At 38.1% G+C, this 23,887-nt stretch overlaps 1 protein-coding gene across 1 annotated transcript in view; it reads left to right on the forward strand.

Annotated features, from left to right (window-relative positions):
- Window positions 1-23,887, forward strand: part of COL9A1 (collagen type IX alpha 1 chain) — a 99,912-nt gene that overhangs the window by 34,252 nt on the left and 41,773 nt on the right. Inside the window, exons 11-21 of the mRNA XM_036317289.1 lie at window positions 2,759-2,812; window positions 3,076-3,111; window positions 5,365-5,388; window positions 5,752-5,805; window positions 7,085-7,138; window positions 7,764-7,796; window positions 8,504-8,560; window positions 10,266-10,319; window positions 15,115-15,168; window positions 17,855-17,908; window positions 22,683-22,736. Coding sequence (XP_036173182.1) covers window positions 2,759-2,812; window positions 3,076-3,111; window positions 5,365-5,388; window positions 5,752-5,805; window positions 7,085-7,138; window positions 7,764-7,796; window positions 8,504-8,560; window positions 10,266-10,319; window positions 15,115-15,168; window positions 17,855-17,908; window positions 22,683-22,736 — 528 coding nt within the window. The remainder of the gene's footprint in view (window positions 1-2,758; window positions 2,813-3,075; window positions 3,112-5,364; window positions 5,389-5,751; window positions 5,806-7,084; window positions 7,139-7,763; window positions 7,797-8,503; window positions 8,561-10,265; window positions 10,320-15,114; window positions 15,169-17,854; window positions 17,909-22,682; window positions 22,737-23,887) is intronic.

A 23,887-nucleotide genomic window follows, 5' to 3' on the forward strand; every position in this document is an offset into this window, starting at 1 on the left:
GGTTATAAGCTTGCACCCAAAGGACAACTATGTTATTATCTATCTTCTATATGTATAAAAGGCTAAGTGACCAGCCGACTGGCTGGTAGGTATGATGTGCACTGACCACCAGGGGGCAGACACTCAACGCAGGAACTGCCGAGCAACAGCAACTTTGCAGAGTGCAGAGTGCCCTCTTGCACTCTGGGACCCCTCTGGGGATGTCTGAGAGCTTGTTTTGGCCAATCCCTGCAGGCCAGGCCGAGGGAGCCCACCTGCCGGAGGGACCCTGCTCACTCCACAGACACCCTTCAAGCCCCACACCACCCCAGGTGCAGCCAGCCGGGGAGGGACCGCAGGAGGTTGGCTCCAGGGCATGTCTGGCCCATCTTGCCCAGTCCCACCCCGCCTGCCACCTTCTAATTAATTTTCTTTCAATGTGCACGGATCCATGCACCAGGCCTCTAGTCATTAATAATATTGCTAGAGACATTCTTACAGGCACTATTTGCTGTGACATGCTCAGTGAACTCTGTAAAACAGTATTTTATTTATTCTTCTAGCATACATCTATGATAGGAAGAATAATAATTATAATTAATTATAGGAATTATAGTTAAACCATGCCCTTTCTACAGGGAAGAGGTTAGAACATACTCTCAATGTATACAACTATTGTCCCTGGAAGATGTTATATGTTTAGCACAGTGAGTTATTAAGAAATTATTCTGAAAAGTCAGTATAAGTAGAACTAGTAAGGCATCGAAGAAATGTGAGAGGTCTGTGAAGTACAGTGCCTGAGGTTAGTATCTGTATTTGTTTGCAGAACCTTTTCCCAGAGAGCAGGAGACATGTCTTATGATTCATGTGAACCCTTCCCAGCATCTAGAACAGGGCTGATGATATAATAATGATGACATTAAGAGTAGCTAACATTTATTCAGAGCCCACTCTGCCAGGCACTGGTGTAAGCACTTTGTGTGTTATATCCCATTTAATCTTCAAAATTGCCACATGAGGTAGACATTATGATTACATCTATTTTACAGATTAGGACACCGAGGCACTATATAGTTAAGTAACTTGTGAATGGCCGCATAGCTAATAAGTGGCAGAGCTGGGATTTCAACAAAAATAAAGATGATGTGAAAGGGACAGGTGTAATATCCTCCCACCTACCAGGCTGACCTAAATTAATTGTACTCCATCGTCAGGTATTGGGTATGTATTAGATGCTCAAGGCAATGTTACACTTCCAGTAATTAATATTTTCAACTTATTTTTTTCTACTTCCTTTTATTCACTCTATGGAGTTATGAGGGAAATTAATTAATGTAAAGAAATGTAAAAATGGTGACCAGTGAACAAACTTTCTCTATAAATTACATGAAAGCATTTTATTGATAATTATGTAGACTATGACAGATTAAAAATGGGATTTTGGGATCCATTTTTAAGTAGGGTTTTTATAATTTCAAGAAATCCTTCCCTCAATTAATATCACTTGAATCTTTTTCAAAATCTTAATAATAGATAGGTTTTATAAGATATTTATATAATCATGCATATATGTATATGTACAAATCTGTGCATATATGAGGATACACATACATAAAATTATCTTTATCAAGGTATAATACCCAGATTATATTATAAATGACATCTAAAAGAGTCAGAGTAAATAAAAAATTAAAAATATAAAAATGTATCTTCACCAAATATGGAAATTCAAATAACACATAGTGTTATCTTGCTTTAATATCTATTTTATGTTGAGAATGACAATAAAATAAGTACTGGTAAAAAATGAGCATGCTTTGGAGACATGCTTTAATAACTACTTTAGTATTAAATATGCGAGTTATAAAGTGTTTTATAGTAAGTGGCTTAAATTTTATATACATAGTTGCACACATGAAAATATATACTTAATTATAGCTATTTTATTAAGGAAGATAATATAGAAACATTCATGCTCTCAAATGTTTCAACTTTAAAAGTTGATGTTCTTAAATAAGCAGTATTGCTAGAAGATGGCTAGAGGGCTTTATTTTTTTAATCCTTACTCGAGGATATTTTTTTTTCTCCATTGATTTTCAGAGAGAGGGAAAGAGAGAAACACCAATGTGAGAGAAACACATCAATTGGTTGCCTCCTGCACGAGCCCGGGACTGGGCCAGGGAGGAGCCTGCAACTTAGGTACATGCCCTTAGCCGGAATCGAACCTAGGACCCTCCATCCACTGAGCCAAATTGGCCAGAGCTAGAGGGCTTTATTTAGGTGGCTGCAAGGCAATAAGGAGATTGATTATTTTAAATTCCTATTGAAGAAACATTTTATTAATTCTCAAGACATTATTAGAGAGTTATAGAGACACATAGTGCTTTTATTTTATAAACGAAGTAAAGGAGGTATTAAAATATGTATAAGTCACAGAGCCAAGACCTGTTGTTCCATCAGATTTAGCTATTAGAATACTGTAGGTGCTATGTTGCATTTTTTCAAAGCAATGGCAAAAAACATTAAATTATTGAACTCTGTGATAAACAATGTAGTTAGCAGGAAGTTAGAATGTAATAACATTTATCAGTATGAAGTAACTAACAGATGGCATGTTAAACATTACCTTTGAGTAAGAATATAGAAATATGTTTTTATGAATATTTGCATTATACATAGGTAACCATTCTGTACATAATTAATAAATAAAATGAAATTATCAGCTTGATGGTTTGACTAAGGATGCTATAACAGTTCAAATATCATCTTGCTTTGTTAGGGATTAACAGGACCTGATGGATCTCCTGGCTCTGTGGGACCAAGAGGACAAAAAGTAAGTTTGCCATCTGGTATTACTTGTTGGTTTTAATTAAATGCTGAAGTATAATTTGATTGTAATGACTGCAAATCAACTAACAGGTAAGTTGTGAAGCAGCTGAAATTTATGGTTCAACTAAAATTGTGTTTTAGCTGAATTAAATTAAATTAAAAACACACAGGTGGAGTGTTTTAATGATTTTGATATTTATGCAGTTTGCATATTTACATATTTATGCTATAAAAAGCTAAGTACAATAAAGCTATTCTTATTTTTAGGGAGAACCTGGTGTGCCGGGATCCCGTGGATTTCCAGTAAGTGCATGTAAAGCAATACAATTGCAAATCTATCTTTAGGTAAAATTTTGCCATTGTGGAAATTTTAAATGCAGTTTTCTACATAATATACATTACAAAAAACATGATGACTTACCTGGCATGGTAAGTATTCTGAATATGAGTGGAAACACCTTAGAGAAATGTGAATGTGCAGTAAAATACATACGTTTGTTTGCAGGTGGTATTTCCCAATGGAAAACTACCCCTCTGTCCTCATTGATAGAAACCATTTCTTGCTTAACATCGAAGTATTCAGTGTTTAGCCCATGGCATCACACTACTTTCTTCATAGCTGGTTTTTATCTCTTACTAGAGGCCCAATGCATGAAATTTTTGCAAGAGTAGGCCTTCCTTCCCCTGGCTGCCGGCACTGGCTTCCTCCCGGCTGCTGGTACCCGGGACCCAGGCTTCCCTCGCAGAGGGCATCCTGCCGGCCAGTGGCCTGGGTCTCCCTCTTCAGGGAAATCATGGGGCAATGGCTGGGCCCCCGACCAATCATATCGCACCCACCTTGGCTGGCCTGGCACCAGTGGGTGTCATAGTGTGGTCCTGAATGGTCATCTGGATGGTCGTCCAGATGGTCATCCGGATGGTCACCTGGATGGTTGTTCTGCTATTCGGCTGTTTGGTCGATTTGCATATTATGCTTTTATTATATAGGGTGAAATACCAGCCATCAGATATTCTCACCTGCCTGATTCCCTGTCTATCTTTTCCTACATTGCACAATCTGGCAGATTTGCATTATTTCTATTTATAAGAGGAATAAGTTCTCAGGCTGCTTTTCCTTTATATTTTGCTCTTCATTCCTCTTTTGTTTTTGTCATTAATCTATATTTTTCCTCCTTGTTTTTTATTTGCACTGTTTTCTTTGCCATATTTCAGCAAGCGTCAGCTCTTCCAGTAAAACCTATTTTCAGAAGTGAATAGCTCACTGGTCTTCCTCCCATATTTTTCAACCAAGAGTGCAACATCTTTTAGTGATGCCTTTAAAAAATTTAGTGAAATTTATCAATCACCTAGGTCTCCGATAATGAAATAACTTATTGATTACTTTGGTATTTTAAAGCATAACACATTCCCCAAAATTGATCCACATATTAAAATGTTCAAGTAGGAGCAATTTTTCAAAGAATGCCTTGAAAAAGTTCCACTTATCATTAAACATACTACTAGTGTGGAATTATTTTTTATTTTGGCTGCCTAAATAATTAGAAATAATAGTATCACTATCAGAGGGTATATATTGATACCATTGGATGCTTCATATATGGATTTTTTAGAAAAGGAAGTCTAGGATGAAAAGCTAACATGAATATGGTATCAGACAGAGATAGCTGTGAATAAAAGCGATTCAAGCCTGTGTAGGCGAGAAAAGAGTTATGAGGAACCCCAAGAAAGGAAAGGTGAACCTGGAAAGCAAAGAGAGAAATAAGGGATTTTAGGCAGCTGATGTGCAGTTTATTAATAAAGTTCAACACGCATATAGTTAGGGTTTATTATATAGTAAGCCTTGTGCTAGGAATTGAGGCTTGGAGGATGAATATGATGTGGCTTCAACCCCTAATTTTACACAGTTTGGTGTTGCTAAAGAGATATAAAGTGTAAAAGAGAGGGGGATGGAATGCTAGTTTTAAAATCAAATTAGGATCCCATCATAGGTCATTTCAGGAGTGGCACCATTTTACTTTTAATATCTACTGGATTTGGTGTCTGGGAATGGAGTTCTGCCTGTCAAAGAGCGTGTGTTTGGACCCTTTTTCCTCCCTTGCCTCCCTGTGCTGAATATTTGCTTGGGGGAACATCCAAACGTCACATTATAAATTATAAAACATTACACTGTGTTGCTTTTAATGTAGGTTTCATATAAAACACGACAAGTGAAAAGCTCTTTAAACTGTCAGGTTGTGATGTGTCTCTTTGTGAGTGATGGTAAGTTCTCTTGAGGGCAAGCATGGGTGACTTCTTTACTCTGATTTTCTTTAAAAAATTTGGAAAGAAATATTACTGGTTAGCTTAGACATCAGAGGAGCTGGCAACAAGCTTCCACTTCCGTTAGAAGCAGAGCCATGTTTGTTTTTCTTTATCCAGTGCTTTCTTTAGAATGAGCATCATATATTTATTTAGTGATAGAGTTTATAATTTATTTTTGAACTGGGTTAGGCCTGTGTCTGTCTTTATACTAAATATAAATCACACATCATAGTAATTTTTATTTTAATCTTTTAGGGCCGTGGTATTCCTGGGCCCCCTGTGAGTATCATCTTTTGGTTTATTTTTACATAGTCTATAAAAATGGCCTAGTTCCCAGATCTCAACCTTACTCTCCAACTAACATTCTACCTACTGGTGTTCATAGTGGCCCACCCACATGATCTTAGGTGGTTACTATGACAGCACCTCTATTATGCTAAACAAAATATTTTATTAACTTGAGAAATTTCTGTTCTACTTTAAGTAATTAAAATTTGGTCAGATGGCTTACTGTTTCACTGGAAACCAAAGCTAGCACAGGCACATAATTCAAAGTCAGTAGTTTATCATACTGGATATCAATTGTGCTGGATTGTTAAAATATGCACCAATGACCATGTCCCTTTAATTTGTTGTCTTCAGGGTCCTCCTGGGGGAGCAGGTCTCCCTGGAGAGCTTGGCCGTGTTGGACCAATTGTGAGTACTACAACATCTTTTGATAGACATTTGCTGATTTAAAAGATGATGTTACTAGGGAAGGCAAATTACCCAAACTGTATATTATTCTCTGGCACATCCAAAAAAATGATAGATGAATTTCATTCAGTTCATAATATTGATGGGGACCAAAGATAATAATGCTACCTTGTTTTTGTACAGTGATTTAAAATTTTCCCCAAAGTTTTCAGCTAAAATTTTCTTCCCAACTTTCAGAATAAGTGATCAAGTCAGGAAGTTGTCACCTCTATTTTATAGACTCAGCTAGGATTGGGGCCCAATGTTTTTTCATTAAATGATAAGTGAATAGGCTACAATCATTACTGCGGGTATTTATGTTAGGGCCGTTACAGTCTAATCAAATTAACAGAACAGCTTTAGGCAATAAAGGGCTGAACTTCATAGAAGAAATTACTGGTCATAAGTGTTTGATGTTAATATTCAATACATATTTTAAACATGAAATACTGATGTTATGTAAACTCCTTGAGAGTAGGAAATCACTCTCAAAGTGTGATTATATACCTTTCTTGTTTACTGTTTGACAAATTTACTTACTGAACAACTGAATGAATATGAAATGATTATACTAGCAAAGTTAAATTAAATCTAAGATGCTTTTGACTTCTTATAGTAGAAGATTATGAAGGAAAACAGATGCCAGGAGTAAACTCTGGATATTAAATAAACTCTGGATATAATTGGAATCCATTTTCCCTGAGTGGCTTGTTTGAATTTAGCCACATTTGATCTTCTGTCTCAATTGCAAGAGAGTGCAGTGACAGAGCAAGTGATGGCAGTGGGTGACCAGCACCAGGGAGAGTCTGGCTCTGCAGAGATTAACCTTCCATTTCACACTTCAGGCTGGGTGCAGGCCTTCTTTTGCTGCCATTAGATGGATGGAACTAGCAGTACTGTCTGTTCAGTTCCTCTGCAAATCAGCTAGAAAAATACGTAGTGTTTCCAGTTTGTTTCCAGAATAGAGAAAGTGATCATTCTATAGAAAATTGTCTTTGCTTTTCCCCCAAGTCTTCCTCTGCCCTGTTTTATTATGTTGGTGAGATTGGAACCCCTTTATTCTTCTGGTTTTGTGGAGCTGATTGGATTATGGGCAACCCAATGATTTTGGTGACAGGTCTATGCATGGCTGAGCTCTGTAGGGGTTTCTAGTAATATCATTCTCTCATGCCTCACCAGTTTTCTGCACTGTGTTTTGACATGTATGTAACCACTGTGTCACAATTTTCAAATAACTTAGGGTGACCCTGGGAAAAGAGGACCACCTGGCCCCCCTGGACCCCCAGGACCCAGTGTAAGTTATCTGTAGCTTAAATTTCTCTGTGACTGAAATTCGGGATTAAAGAAACCTAAGAACCAAAAATGGAGTACCTGTTAATTATTCATTGTCCTAGAATTCCAAAATAGCTACCAACTTTTTGCACCCATTCAGAACACCGTTCTTTTTAGGCAAGAAAAGTAGAGGAATCACAATAAGTTTAAACGTGGCTTTCACAGGGAATGGCTAACTCATTATATTTGAAGTCCTTTGATGTTTGTGATTCTCAAGTGTTCAGAATTTGGACATATGAAAGAACATTTTCAAATGAACTGGTTTTTGCAAAGGATTTACACAGTAAGCAATTAAAAAATGGAAGCTCAAGTAGGAGATAATCCATATTTTAAGTTTATGATTCCAAGTTCCCCATATTCCCTATTCCTCTCATTTCATCTCCTTTCAATCCCCTGAAAGAAATAATCTATGCATTTTAGGGTTCTCCAAAAGATATACACCCATGAGGCAAGTTTTTAGAATAGTATATGCTCTTTGTTTCTTATATTTTTATTGAACAACTATATTTTGTCTAGTGAACTTTCTATTATTAGTAGGTTTAAGTATATTTAAGTATATTCTTAACTCTAACATTTTGTTACTTTAGGGAACAATTGGCTTTCATGATGGAGATCCGTTGGTAAGATGTTTTCCTCTGAACAAAATAGTTTGAAGTCAAAGACCATGCAATCTTCAGATGAATTCTCTTTAAACTTATCTCACTGTAACATGTTGTATTTCTGTGCTTTACTCCGATGACAGAGCAAGCTGTAGCATTAGTGGACTGGTAGCTTATATACACTCAGACTGTAACTGTTTTTCATTATAGAAATATCTTTGTTTTCTATAATCTTTTTACTTTATGTCTAAGGCATTTTTTCCCCACCAGATCACCCCCATTTTAAAAGATAGAAGTCAAAGACTTGTGTTACTTATAGACTAATTTGCAAATGATGTTGGTAAACTGCACTAAATGCAATTTTGGCACATTTGATGAGGGGATGTGACCCTCAGGCTAGAGCTAGTCCAGTGGAAGGGGGAGGAGAAAAGGATCCAGTCGTGGTATTATGGGTTTTCTGAAAACATTTTTTTTAAAATAAATCTTAAATAAGCTTGGCAAAATATTAGCATTTATTAAATCTGGATGGTGGATACATGGGGGACAGGGTTTGCTACATTCTCTGTACTTTTCTGATTAAATATGAAATAATAAAAAAGGAACGGGTTATTCCAAGTTATTTAATGAATTGCACTGGGGTTCTGTGGCTGGAATTCCTAAAAAAATACCATTTTGCCATGAAGCGGGAACTCTAGTTTATGCATTGTCTGTCTCTGTCTCTCCGGCAGTGTCCCAATGCCTGCCCACCAGGTCGCTCAGGATACCCAGGCATTCCCGGCATGAGGGTGAGAGAGTAATTTCAGTGTTTTACTTTCAAGAGTGTTATCCATAGAACAAATAGAGCCTTTCCGTTAAGCACTGGCCTTTCTGGTGCACAGACCCCACTTGATGGGTCAGGCAAGGCTGTGTTTGCTCATTCTGTGACTCAGTCTGTGTCCTTATTTATCCTAGAAATTCCTGCTGGTCCCCCTACCGGTCTTCCTACCGAGACACAGATGTGTGATTATTCAGTGCTTTTGTTGTTCAGGGAAGAAATACTAATATTGTATTTCTTTGACTGAGACACTTTAGACACCAAATTAAAATTTAGAAGTTTGCCTTCTATGGATGGTGAGGGGAATTGTGCACATCATGTAGTTGAAACTATTTTAGTTTGAAAAAAGAAAAAAAGAAGAAAAACAGAAAAATAGGCAAGAAAAGGGACATTCCGAAAGCATTTTTCTCTCACTCTGCCATTATAATTCAAATTTTCCATTAAAAAATAAAAAGACAAAACCAAATACTACAGTCATTTGGTTTTCTATCTCTGGTCTATGAGTCTGAAGTGATTTTGAAAAATGTCAGACCAATGGAGTTCTGCTATGATTTGAAATGCCCCCAGGCACTGGTTTTCCAATTATGGTTTTCTCTAAGTTTACTTTTGGTGGATTCCCACAGCTGCCTGGATCGGTGTCTTATTACTTACAAAGGCCTGCACTCTCGGAACAAGAAAGGCTCTGAGAGTGAAAGCTCTGATACACTTACTGTTGGAATGTTCATTTCATACTTGCCTCATGTAACTGCCCAAAGCACATGCATGCATAGAACAGCTGTCCTAACAAGAAAAGATGGGGATCTTTCCTCATGGTATGCAGCCCTCGCTGACGGCTTTTTAGAGATTTCCTTTTGCATTTAAAATTGTGTATTAGAAGAGGCGGAGAGTTGTGCATCTAGGGAAGTCCACACTTTTTTTTTAATTTCAGTGAGAGAGAGGGGGAGGGGAAGAGAGAGAGAGAGAGAGAGAGAGAGAGAGAGAGAGAGAGAGAGAGAGAGAGAGAGAGAAATATCAATGATGAGAGAGAATCTTTGATCAGCTGCCTACTCCACAACCTCACTTGGGATTGAGTCTGAAACATGGGCCTGTGCCCTGACTAGGAATCGAACTGTGACCTCCTGGTTCATAGGTCGATGCTCCACCACTGAGCTACACTGGATGGAAGTCCACTTCTTATACCAGCCCTTCTTCACCTCCAGGAAGGAGATGGTATGGAAGAGGCAGAAGGGTTTTCAGAGTAGCCTCCAGAGAGCATAGGACCCCAGTTGAGTTGGATTAGAGCTGTCACATTGGAAAGTAACTTACTGGGAAAGACAATACTCGTAACCCAACTGTGAGAGAAAGTTTGGGATGGAGGGATCTAGGGGTCTATAGTCATTGAACCATGTTGCTGAACCAGGTTATGGAGCTTTTATTACTCTAGAACAGTGTTTTCCTATTAACTAAGACTGATACCATATGTAGCAGCCATGTAATACATGTGGCATTACTGAGGTCATTTAAGATAGTTACACAACCTTTTTCTTAGCAGCACATTGACACAGAATTGGGGAAGCAAGATCACTTAATCAGCCTTCTGACCACTTTCTGTGCCAATTCCAGCACAAGTATTCTTTTTATTTGTTTGTTTGTTTATTTTATTTATGTGTTTGTTTATTTATTTTTGCATTTGTTAGGGACATAAAGGGGCTAAAGGAGAAATTGGTGAACCTGGAAGACAAGGCCACAAGGTAAGGAAAATGAGTATTTAGTGGGTAAGTTGTAATTTGGAGGTAGTGACCATTTATTATAAGGAATTATAAGGAATGATAAAGTGTGATATTTTACTCTTCTTTTCAAGTGATAATTGACAAGTTCTCAGTAGATGTATCAATAGTCTGGCTAAGCATAATATTCTAATGTTGCTCAATTATAAAAAACAAAGAAAGCCAGATACTTTTAATTCTTTCCTGTATTGCTACCTCTTGGTTTTTCTTTTCAAATGAATCACACTCAGCTTTTTTTCTTGATGTTGTTAATAGTCAAATGTTATTCAGCTAGTTTTTGCACTCCATTACACAAAATTTTATGACAAGTGTTGTTGAGACTATCAAATAGAGAAGTTGGTTTGATATTTATCATCTTAAGTTCTGCAATAATTTATCTATTTTTTACCTTATTTTTTATTTCATATATATATATTATTGATTTCAGAGAGGATGGGAGAGAGAGAGAGATAGAAACAACAATAATGAAAGAGAGTCATTGATTGGCTGCCTCCCACACGTCCCCTACTGGGGGGAATCTAGCCTGAAATCCGGGACCCTTTAGTTTGCAGGCTGACTCTATCCACTGAGCAAACCGGCTAGGGCTATTTTTTACCTTATTTTACTATAATTCAGATTTTAACTCATCTGAAAGTTAACAATAGCAGTTATGTTATTATCTGGATAAAAACATGGAATCCACAGCACAACTTGCATTGGGGCTGGCATGCTCTGCCTAAAAAATTAGGCTAAAATTTAAACAAAGGGGCTTATTTGCCCTTTTATTATCCACTAGTGTAAATCTCTTTTAAGAGTCTAAGTATTTGACTTTCTGTATAGTAGAATTTTTGTCTATGTTAGTTCTATAATATTTTCTAAAGTCAAACTGTTATTATTAATGCAGGTTCTCTAGACTTTGTTGACTATGTCCTTCTATATTTTTATTGGGTAATAGCAAAAGATTAGTCCTTTGTTTGAATATTAAGAGCTAGAGAGACAATTTATTAGTATCTTCAAGAATTAATATCCTTGAACTCCTTGAAAATAAGAGTCTGTTGAACAACCTCAAGTAATCAGGATAAATAAGCCAATTTTCTGTACCTTATTACAGTTTGGACACTTACTTTAAAAATATTTTATTACTTAGGCTTTGACTAATTAAGGTATTTTATTTAAATGGACTATCACAGCTGGGTTTTTAATGTCTAATTGTGGAAAATATAAAAAAATGAGTACCCTGCATGCCCATTTCTCCATGGAATGTTAAAATCAAAATTTAATAATTTCAACAAATATTTATTAAGTACTTGCTATGTGCCAGGGTTTATTCTGTCTGCTAGGGTCACAGAAGTAAAAAAATATGTCCAATCATGAAGGACTGGATAAATTAAGTATGACATAGCCATATAATAGAATATTATCTAAGCACAAAAAAATAGTGTGTATGAACATTAAATTGCTCCAAAAGATATTCATAAGGTAATACTCATAATAAAGCAGATGCAGACCTCTGGTATTTTTGTTGCCATGCATCCCTTCATTCTTCTTTTGGTGACTCCATTTCTCTGGGAAAATTCTAATCCCCAATCCCATGGGACTTGGGAATGGAGTTGTCAATCAGAATATCTCTCTACTTTCCCTATGAAACCAGTAATTTTGATACCTATGCAAGTTAGTTATTTAAACCCTCAAGTTTGGTTTGGCCTTCAGTGAGGAAACTTCAAATTGTTTTGGTGCATGAGGGTCAAAATTGGCCAAAATTTTCATTGGAATTGTTGAAAACTCCTCTAATTTATACATGTTTGTGTTACTTAAAACTTTCAGTGGTGTCTTTGAAAATTGACATATGAAAACAGGATAACAATTGCTCATTGAAGAATGAGCCTCAAAAGGGCTAATAGAATCATGTAACTGTAAACAGAGAGCAGAATGAAGAAGAATTGAGACTAGATGCCTGGAGCTTGAATTCAGATTCATGATACTGCCTTGAATTTACTCAACAAATTAGTTAAAGATTTTAAAAATTGTTTATGAATATCGGATTGAATAGTCAAAATTTTTTCAGTGAAATGATATTAAATTTCTACTTCTAAATTTGCCATTAACTTTGTGGTTATTGATTAGTTGTGTGCTATTCTTCTGCTGGTAAATATTTAAATCAACTACATTACTCTGAGGTTTATCAAAAATCCATGGGAAATACCCCAAACCCTGTTAATGAAAACTTGCTATGAACATTATCAATCACTGTTGTTTTTGTAGTTAGTTAGGGAAAGACAAGCAGCATTGAAATATACCCATCTGTTGATTATCCACTCCATGAACCAGCTAATTCACTAGCTTTCCCATTGGGACTTCCTTTTCCTGCTGTCAATCATATATTCTTATGGAATATAATCCTATCTAATAAAGAGGGAATATGCTAATTGACCCTCATGCCATTGCAGGTGGCGCCCACAGCCAATAAGGAGGGAATATGCTAATTGAATGCCCTGCCCTCAAAGATGGCAGCACCCACAGCCAATAAGGAGGGAATATGCTGACTGCCCCACCCTCAAAGATGGCAGTGCCCACAGCCACAAGATGGCGGTGCCCAGTCCCCTTATCCTCAGATGGTGGCTGCCCAGCCGCCCAGGGCCGCCTGAGGCTCAGGTAACCAGGGCCGGCCGAGACTTGCACTGCCGGCAGTGGCAGCAGCAGAGGTGTGATGGGGCATCATCTTCCCCTGATCACCGGGTCGCCTCCCACTCCTGAGGGCTCCCAGACTGTGAGAGGGGGCAGTCCGGGCCGAGGGACCCCCCCCCCTCCAGTGCATGAATTTTCATGCACTGGGTCTCTAGTCTAAATATAATAATGATACTAAAATTACTATGTAAGATTCTCTTAAGTCATTAAAAAATCAAGTATAAGTGATTTAGGTATGTACTAATTCTTTGCATTATATGTCCAAGTTTTCTGTTAATATTTCCGTTAAATTTTTTGTATTTTCTTTTGTGTGTGTGTGTGTGTGTGTGTGTGTGTGTCTAAATATAAGGTACAGTATGTGGAGCAAGAACATTGTGAATAGAAACATGAAATAAAGAATAATAGAAATATTTACATAATATTAAAAATGAAGAATTTTTCTCATCATTAACTTAATTAATGATATCCATTACCAAAGTATTGTAAGGCAGTATACTTATTGTATAAAATAAAACTTTTTCACCTGGAGTCAATAAAGTAATCTTTCTGTAAGAAACAGCAGTTGGATTTTCTTTTAGAATATATTAACATTTAAAAGTGCACAAGAGGTTATAAAATTAATATTTAAAAATCAAAACAATAATTAGTTAGAAAACATAATGGAAGAAGACTCCATTGATAATAGCTACCAAGACTAATATGAAGAAAAGAGCAAAACTTTATAGATGGAAAGAAAGAGAACTGGCTAAATAGGAAGATAAACTGAGTTCCAATATAGAAAGAGTCAATATTGTAAAGATTTCAATTTTCTACATATTAATCTATTAATTTAATGCAATCCTAATATGAAGCAAGTAGTATTTTTGTGAAGATTTGCCCAACAATTTCTAAAGTTCATCTGGAAGAGTACACATTTAGGAAAACTGAAAAATAAGAGTAACTATAAGCGAAAATAAGGTATATGAATTCTCTCTACCTGAGATTGAAGTGTATTATAAAATTTCAATAATTAAAATGCTGTGGTATTGACAACATCATACAACAGATCAGTATAGCAGAATAGGAAGCCTATAAACAAGTATATTTAACAATTTAGTATATATTAAAGATGAATTATCCAACGTGTGTGGAGAGAAGAAGTGGTATTACTAGTCAATAAGTGGTATTAGAGCAAGTGGCCCATTACCAGGAAAAAGATAGATAGATTTATACCTTATATTTTACATCAACATAAATTACTGATAATTAAAGATTTCTATTATAAAATTACTAGGTGAAATATATGGATGAAATACTTATATTTTGGGGGTGGAGAAAGTTTTTTTTACCACTGACATCAAAGGTATAAGCCATGAAAAGAAAGACTGATTTAAATACATTTAAAATTTGTATATGGTATCAAAATGATAATAAGAAAAGTTAAAAATAAAAATCATAATTAAATAATATTGTAGTTTATGGAAAAGTTTTCACAGTGTGATCTTATTTTTCTAGTAATACCCCCCCAACACATGCACATTTGAAGTATATATGCATACATGTTCTCGCTCTGTCTCTCTGTCTCCCTCCCCTCTCCCTCTCTTTTCCTCCTGCCCTCCTTTCTTTATAAAAGCATCTAAAAAGTTACTGGTATTTATAGTTGAAAGGTGAAATTTGGGTGGCTTTATTTGTATACTTCTTTGTATTTTCTTAATGTTTTATAATTAATATGGATTACTCATGTAAAATAATGGTTTAAGGCATAGTAGAGTAAGTCAGAGGATGCCTAGTAAATTTAAAGTATGCCGATTTACAGGGGCATAGAAAGGGAATGGACTGACTATTCTTGGGGGTGGAAAGGGGTGTGGGGGATGCGGGAAGAGACTGGGCAAAAATTGTGCACCTATGAATGAGGACAGTGGGTGGGGAGTAAGGGTGGAGGGTGGGGTAGGAACTGGGTGGAGGGGAGTTGTGGGGGGGGAAAAAGAGGAACAAATGTAATAATCTGAACAATAAAGATTTAATTAAAAAAATAAAGTATGCCGATTTAGATCAAGCCTATTTCTATGCTCATTTGCTAGAATAACAGCAGGTGTGCTTTTCGGTTGATTTTTAGGGTGAAGAAGGTGACCAGGGAGAACCAGGAGAAGTCGGAGCTCAAGGACCTCCAGTAAAGTATTTTTAAAAAATTTAACTAGGACATGCGAATATTCTTTTTAGGATATTTGGAATATTTTCTATTTGGCATTTGGATTAATAGTATTGCATTAACATCATATTCTCTATTTTTTTGCCAAGCCAGTCTTAGGAAATTATTATTTTTTTTCAAAATAGGAAAGATCCCCACTGTATATTCAAGCACCATTTTAACAAGAAAATTCTACATATAGCTACATATGTTCATTTACTAAATTTCAGGGCTAGGCAATCTGAAAAAAATATTGAACACAGAGGATGATATATATTTTCTGTGTTCCATGGTACTATTTATTACATAATATAGTGAGAAAATTTTGTGTATCCTGAATATTCAGCAGGTATATCATCTGGATTTAATGTATCTTATGCCAGCATGCAATTATTTTAATTAGAACATTCTCCTCGCCCCCCTCCCCAATCCTCACCTGAGGACATGCTTAGAGAGAAAAGAGAGAGAGAGAGAGAGAGAGAGAGAGAGAGAGAGAGAGAGAGAGAGAGAGATTGCCTTCCCTATGCTCCCTAACTAGGGATCAAACCTGAAACCTGGGTATGTGCTCAACCAGGAATGGAACTGGCAACCTTTTGGTGCACAGGATGACACTCAACCAACTGAGCCACACTCCGACTGGGCTAATTAGAACATCCTTAATTGCTTGTATTCATCTTTTAATAAAAAGTTGATCCCTTGTGCTTTGGCAAATTGCTGCAATAATATGCACAATGAGGAAATTGGGGCTATCAGCATACTTCATTTAAAAATGTTTGTTAAATCGGAATTTACATTACTTTCATATATGAAAATGGAATTGTGCCACTTTTTGGTCACAATGAGTAATAACAATTATGGAAATAATAATTTCAAGATATACACTGAACATTGTAGCTAGCTAGAAAAGGCTGGGTCTTGTTCTCAGAAACTAAAGACTTAAGAAGAACAAACACGGGGCCACCCTTCATGCCCTTGCTCTGTTCTCCCTGCACAACTGGCTTTTATAAAGGGTGCAGGGAGCGTGCAGATTAATGCTTACCAGAGCTGACAGGAAATCAAGCTAAAGGAAACGAGTCAGAGAATCTGTAAGAAATAGACTCTGCTTTTAAGCCATGTGAAAACTTTAAGAAAATCTGAGGAGTCCAAGGGTATTTGTTCCAGAAGCTTGCCTTCCTCTAGCCTTGATATGAAACACTATTTTGTGAGTGGAAAATAGAGATAAATAGTGTGAGAGACTTATGCTTTATTTTTTACCTGATGAAAATTTGATAGGTCTTAAAAAGTTATTTAAAAAACCATTCCCAAAGATGCTATGAACAGGATTTTGCAAGGAGCATTTAAAAAAGTGCTCATGGATTAAGGATCTCTGTTGGGTGCTTCATGGCTCAAGTGGTCCATTGGGGCTATCATTAGTGCTTGCTGACCTTCTGGGGTTTGGGAGTGGATATGTAAAGATGTTTTTGTAAAAGTACAGATTTTCACTTTTTAAACATGTCTCTATAAAGTTATGTACAGATTTTTAAAAAAATACATTTTGGAACATTTATAAACAAGCTCTGCCCTTCAAAGTAGTCACCCTGAGGGATGATACATGGCATTGTTATGATATTGCTATGACTCAAAATTACCTTCGAAAAGAGCAATTTTAATCTGTTATGGCCACATCTCACATTATATCCTAAGTGGATATCCTAAGCTGGATCAGCCTACATATTTGTATTTCAGGTCAATCCTCACTGATCTACATAGACTTTGTGACTGACCTGGATGCAGAGTTGGCCATGGAATTGCCCCATTTTTCCCATGTGAGAGTACAAGGGGAATAACTGGCCTTGAGCTACTTTATCTTAAGCCAGTTACAGTGGACAGTCAGCAAGTTGTTCATAAGTAGCTACCCTACTTCTTGCTGAAGCATCTACCCACTGTTGCTCCCTGGGGATTAGGCTCACTCTTTACAGGATTCATTATTGGGGCCCTCCTGCTGTGGGATCAGAGAGCCAAGAGGTAACATTTAGTAGTGAAAGGGATACAAGAAATCACACTCCACACCCTCATTTTTAGGATTACCCACTCCGGTGCCTGGGACTGGGTGAGATGGGTTTCTACTGGACCAAACTGGAATTCAGAATGCACTTATCATGGAAATGGGTTAATGAATAGTGACTATAGGTGGCTAATGGAGACTTGAGCAGCTGCATTTATAGGTCATAAGCTTTAGTGGGTTAGCTTGGGAATCTACTTACCTTTGATGGCATATAATGGGGAGAATAAATTATCCCAAGGTCTAAAATCAGAACCATGTTACACATAACCATGTTACAAACCATGAAGGAGGTGAGATGGGCAGTGTATTCTGTATATATTAAAAGCTAAGCCATATGCATTACCATAATTCTCTTGTGCCAGTGATAGTTACTTTTTTGTCATCAGTAATTGTTCGAACTCCAGGGTGTGTAAATCTTCAACATTTTAAACAAGGATTTACCATCAGAAGAATTCTCCTTGGATTTTTCTTTCTAAACTAGAAAAGTTCATCTATATGATGTCACTATTTGTTAATGTTACCTTATGTTGTGATAACATCCTTCTTCTGGATCAGTTTTTATGATGAGATAAATGAGTGTGTGCTTCAACTACAATAATTCACTTTTCTTTTTTACATTTCTAGGGCTCTCAAGGACTGAGAGGCATCACCGGCATAGTTGGGGAAAAGGGAGAAAAAGTAAGAATATGATGATTATCTATATATATAAAAGCCTAATAAGCAAATTGTCCCCTTGGGAGTTCGGCCAGGAGACCAGGAGTTCGATTGCTCACTATGATGTGTGCTGAACACCAGGGGGCAGCGCGGAATGAAGGAAGGCCCGGGCCAGCAGCCGGGAAAGGGAGGCCCTGGCCGGCAGCCAGAAGGAAGGCCCCACCTGGCAGCCGAAAGGCCCCAATCGACCCTGATTGCCAGCCAGGTCTAGGGACCATACCTGTGCATGAATTTATAATATAAAAATGTATAAATGTTTACATTTTTGGCCATTTAAAAATATCTTATCTTCAACATCACGTTTTTAATTATTATTTTTAAAATATATCTTTATTGATTTCAGGGTGGAAGGGAGAGGGAGAGATAGAAACATGAATGATGAGAGAGAATCATTGATTAGCTGCCTCCTGCACGTACCCTACTAGGGATCGAGCCCGCAACCCGGGGATGTGCCCTGATTGGGAATTTAACCGGGGCTTCTTGGTTCCTATGTTGATGTTCAACCAATGAGGCACACCAGCTGGCCACTTTTTATTTTTTGTTTGGTGCTTTGTAGATGTTTGGTTAGAGTTTCACATTTCTGTTTATCACTTAGCTGATAAAAATGAGTAGTATGCATAATATTTGTCATATATTTTATATTTTAAATAGGCAAATAGCAATAAAGAGGGCCATTATATTTTACCTCTTAATCATTAACTAGAGGCCCGGTGCACAAAAATTTGTGCACTGGAAGGGGGGGTCCCTCAGCCCAGCTTGCCCCCTATCACATACTGGAAGCCCTCAGGGATGTCCTACTCCCTGCTCCCTGCTCCCTGCTCCCTGCTCCCCTTGGGGAGTGGGCCTAAGCCACAGTCTGGCCTCCCTTTGTGGGAGGCGACCCAGCTGATCAGGGGAAGGCACCAGCCCCATCACCCCACTATTGCAGCCACTGCCAGCCACAGCAGCCGCCAAGGTGTTTTCATCAACACAGACTCCAGTCCCTTCAACATGAAAAAATGACAACTTTCTTTAGGCATTTTCAAGATGTGTCTTTCATAGGATATGACATTTCTTTCTTTCTTTCTTTTTTTATCCTCACCTGAGGATATGTTTCCATTGATTTTTAGAGAATGTGGAAGAGAAAGGGAAAGACAGAGAGAAACATCAAAGTGAGAGGAACACTTTGATTGGTTGCCTCCTGCATGGGCCCTGACCTGGGCCCCGGCCAGGGAGGAGCCTGCAACATAAGTACATGCCCTTGGTCAGAACTGAACCCAGACCCTGCCATTGGCAGGCCGAGGCATTACCCACTGAGCCAAACCGGCTAGGGCAGGATATGACATTTCTTAATCCTCCAGCAGCAGACCTTCCTTTTTTTCTCCAGGAGTGTAGTAAAAAAACCCTAGATCACCTATTTGGACTCTCATTACCCAAGTTACTAAGGATATTACCAGTGGCATACAGGGAGCTAAGCCAATGAGCAGTCAGAAAAGGTGTTTCCTCTGTAGTTCACACCAATTGCCGGCTTGGCCCCTGCCCAGTCCTAATGCCTCTGGCCGAGTCATTAGCCCTGGGCAGGGGACCCCCAGCTCCCACCATGGCCAGCTCTGCCCCTGCTATCCATGATCGCTGGCACCGCCCCTTGTGCAGGCCCACCCCCAGCTCCCACCCCCAGCTCCCCGCCACCCCTGTGCAGGCCCAAGGCCTCTGGCCGAGGACTTGGGCCTGGGCAGCGCACCTTCAGTTCCCCTCCGCCATCAACATCGCTGGGCCTAATGCCTCAGTCTGTGGCTTGGCGCCTACGTATGCAAATTAATCGCCATCTTTGTTGGTGGTTAACCACCATCTTTGTTGGCAGTTAATTTGCATATCTCCCTGATTAGCTAATGGGAAGCGTAGTGGAGGTACGGTTAATTACCCTTTTTGTCTTTTATTAGATAGGATAGTAGTTAACACTGGTAACACTGATACAGTACTTGGAGAGGAAGGCTAGGACAGGGGAAGATGGAAAGGGAGAGTGAGAGAAGGCAAGATGCACTCAAGGACACTGGGGCCCTCAGTGGCTGTGCTGCCACGTTGATCACTAAGCTCTGCTCTTAGCAGGGATCATATCCTTGTGACCGGAGTTCACCAACTTGTTCTTATCCTGGTCTCAGAGCCCAGGTTCTCCTAGCATTTCCATTGTAAGGTGCTCTGCGAGATGCTGGGGAGATTCAAAGAGGAATAAGGACTTCTGCAAGTTGGTTATTTATTGGGAGAAAATAGCTAATTATAATGCAAACAAGAGATATATCAACTTGAGGACAAGTGGTATGAGGGAGTGAAGACGGAATAGCTAACCTTGATGGGGAACTGGGAGGCTCCTGAAGGCGTTGGCGTCAGAAGAATGTCAGGCCTAGAAGGATGAGATGTTGCTGCTGGTGGAGGATAGAGGTCAAGGGATGCCTGGCTGAGTGAATATCTTAAGCAAAAACCATGGAAACCTGAAAGTTCATGATGTGCTCAGAAGTGTCTGTCTTGCTCTGTGTGGGTGCATGCGTGTGTGTCTAGCTCAGCCGTGGGCAAACTACGGCCCGCGGGCCGGATCCGGCCCATTTGGCTGTTCTATCCGGCCCGCGGAGCCGAAAGAGCGGAGGGTTCTCTTGCTCTCCCCTCCGCTCCTTCACCAGCAGCAGTGTTAACATGTATTAGTTCACACAAACACTCCATCCATGCTTTTGTTCCGGCCCTCCGGTCCAGTTTAAGAACCCATTGTGGCCCTCTAGTCAAAAAGTTTGCCCACCCCTGGTCTAGCTTCTTTACCAGACTTTAAGAAAAACAGTTACTCCTTCTTAGAAAGTATGTTAGGAAATGCAATTTGTAGGATCCAGAAAAAAAAAAAAAAGCACTCTTGCCCCATTTTCTTTAGAACGTCTATGGCTAATGGCTAATTTATATTATTCTACACAGAAGCATATAGCCTTCCATTAACAACTAAACAAGAATAATTTGTACACTGTCAGTTCTCAATAAATGAAATTAAATATATTTTTAAAGAGATGCACATTTTTGTGTATTGGAAGAAATGATTTTGTGAATACTTTCTTCAACTTCATTTTTTTTTAGCCTCTTTTAGGTATTCTCAGTCTGGCTGATTTCCTCTTTCATTTCTTTAAAAAAAAACAACACATTGCACTTTAAAAAATATTTTACATTTCTATATTCATGTTACCTTAAGTAATATTTTGTGTGTATCTTTTCTGTTATTAAATAATAAATCCCATTTATTTCACAGTTGCTGATACCAGGCCTTTGCTTTTTCTGGATTTAAATCATTTCTAGTATATGTGATCCCTCACTTTGAAACCAATTACCGATCTTGATATGCTTTTTATTTGAGGCATTTTTCTAGTTGCTATTTTTCAAAATTTCTCATTTCCTCTGGTTTCTGTCAAATTCCTACCAATTAAAAAAAGCCCTTCTTGTGAACTCAGGCCCATCGAGTGGTTACCTAGTAACAGCAGTTTGGGTCTGAGCTCTCCCTGAACAGCATGAAAGAGAAAGTGCATCAAAGTCATTTCTATAATGCAAGGCTGGGCGTCGCTCTCACAACACAGGCTGGATGATGAATGCAAGTCTTTCTCAGGTCTTCCAAGCCCCTTCTTCCCTGGTGAATGCAGAATGCCAACTGCTTTGTTCTGGTTTTTAGGGATCAAAGAATTTCAAGGCTCTCTGGTGTTTTCTCTGTGGTGTTCTTTCTCCGATTCTACCTGTGTCTGAACCTTCTATCACAGGTTTTCTAATTTTTAATTCTTACTATGGGCACTGTCCACCTGGTTTTCTTGGCCTGACATCTATTCAATACTCTTTTGACTGCTTTCCATTTATTTTATCGTCTCCCCATCTCAACCCTGTTCATTAGAAGACGGCCTGTTCACTTCAATTGCCTTCTCATTCACTTAATAGAAGAAAAAAAGACTTAAAGAAGGGGATTGTATTTTGTCATGCAGTGTATGTAGACAGCATTAAAAGGCACCATATTTTTGTTTTAAAATCCCATTTTGATTTTTATAATGAAAAAGAGATTATATATATATAAAATATAACGAAGTGAGAGATAATTCAAGATATTAGATTTATAAAGCTTCGTAGTTTTTACGCCACATCACTTGGCAGGGTGAATCTGTTGTTGAGAGAATAGATCAAACAGAACCTAACATCTACCCAGGATGGGAGAGGGATGCTCAAATCCGTATTACAATTCATTCTTCCAAATCACATGGCTGGACTTCTGATTCTAAATCTATTTCTTTCTTGGTGGAAATCCAGAATCCCAGACACCCTCCCACAGAGTTCCTGGCAGCTATTTTTTGGGTGGCTCTTTGGTCTTCGCCATTAATGAGTTCCCATAGGGATTCTGAGTATCCTGGAAGGGGACTACCAAATCTCTTCCAATACATCTGCCAAGTTCTCTAAGTAGGTGCCAGGCTATTTATTCATGTCATCAATCAAGAATGGGTGCAGTGTTAACTTCTAATATCCAGAGTGCTATCAAAATTTTGCTGTAAGTACTTTGGTGGGATGAGAAGATGTAGACTAGAGTTTTCATATTTCAGGTGTCATATCTACTTTTTGGGGTTCACTGATGAATAGGATATATATTACACACATAAATCCTCCTTTTTTTAGTGTCTATTAAAGTTGTTTAGAAAGACTGATATGCCCTTTAACCTATATGACTGAACTCATTTTCATTTCTTTGTCTTGTTTTTTGCAGGGTGCTCGGGGCTTTGATGGAGAACCTGGGCCACGAGGAATTCCTGGTGCATTTGTAAGTAGTTTTCCTTAACAAGACCCCATGATTTATTTTATTTTATTTTATTTTATTAGCAATGATCAATGATAGATTTTTTTCTATATGCATGTGTATCTGCAAGTATCCCCTACATGTGAATAATTAAAGTGGAAAAATGGGCAATAGTTTTTATATTTATTTAAAATATTTTAATTAAGATAAACATCTCATTCTTGGGTTGAGATAGGTTTTTTTTTAATAGGTGAAGTAAAATTGTTACGTGTTTATCTTTACTATGTTTTCCTTTTGTTTTGGTTGTCAGCATGCTTAGAATTATAGTGACTATCTCATGTCAAGTTCTTGGGTAGTTCTATCCTTTTCTTTATCTATGACTTCTAACCTCATTATTCCATATTTTGACTGTCATAGATGTAGGTAACAATATTGTAGGCTGCCTAACACCTTTTCCCCTTTCTGGAAGCAAATAAAAAAGGCATTTATTAATGATAACCTATACACATAGAAAGTAGGAAAGGTATAAGTAAAATAGAATTTCCAACTACAAGGTCCTCTGGTGCAGTGTGAAAGACAGAATGTAACTAAACCATTCATTATAAGATCAAACACTGGAGCATGTAGTAAAGGTAATCCAAGCAAGAGGGCCTTAGAGGAGGCGTGGCCGAGAGAGCAGCAGAGTACAGCTGAGAGGAAGCACCTGTAATGGGTGGGGTTGCTGTTGCAGACGCTGCCACTGTCTGGGGTTGAGAAGATGACATTGCATAGATAAGGCAGAACCACATTGTGGAGAGTGTTTAATGCCAATCTTAGCAATAGGAACTGATCCAGTAGCAACAGGAAGCCCTTTGAGGTTTTAGAGGAGGTCAACAATCCCACAAAAGCTGTATTTTAGGAAGACACATCCTCCATCTGTTGCCACCTATACCCTACATCAACAGGAGCTTGATAATTTCTACAGAAACCATTATTATTAACTGGGGAATTAAATAATAGGGAGAAAAGGTTGGCAACTAATCCAAACCTTAACCCACCAGGATAATCAATGGGAGTAGCTGATATGTACACATCGTTACAAATGTCAAAGTTACTTGCAGTATGGACCTTAATTTTATTTTACCTGTACATGCAAAGAGCAAAGAAGCATATGCATTTAAAGTAAAAGTAAAAGA

This window comes from Myotis myotis, unplaced genomic scaffold (genome assembly GCF_014108235.1).
Source record: "Myotis myotis isolate mMyoMyo1 unplaced genomic scaffold, mMyoMyo1.p scaffold_m19_p_7, whole genome shotgun sequence".
Classification (NCBI taxonomy): domain Eukaryota; kingdom Metazoa; phylum Chordata; class Mammalia; order Chiroptera; family Vespertilionidae; genus Myotis; species Myotis myotis.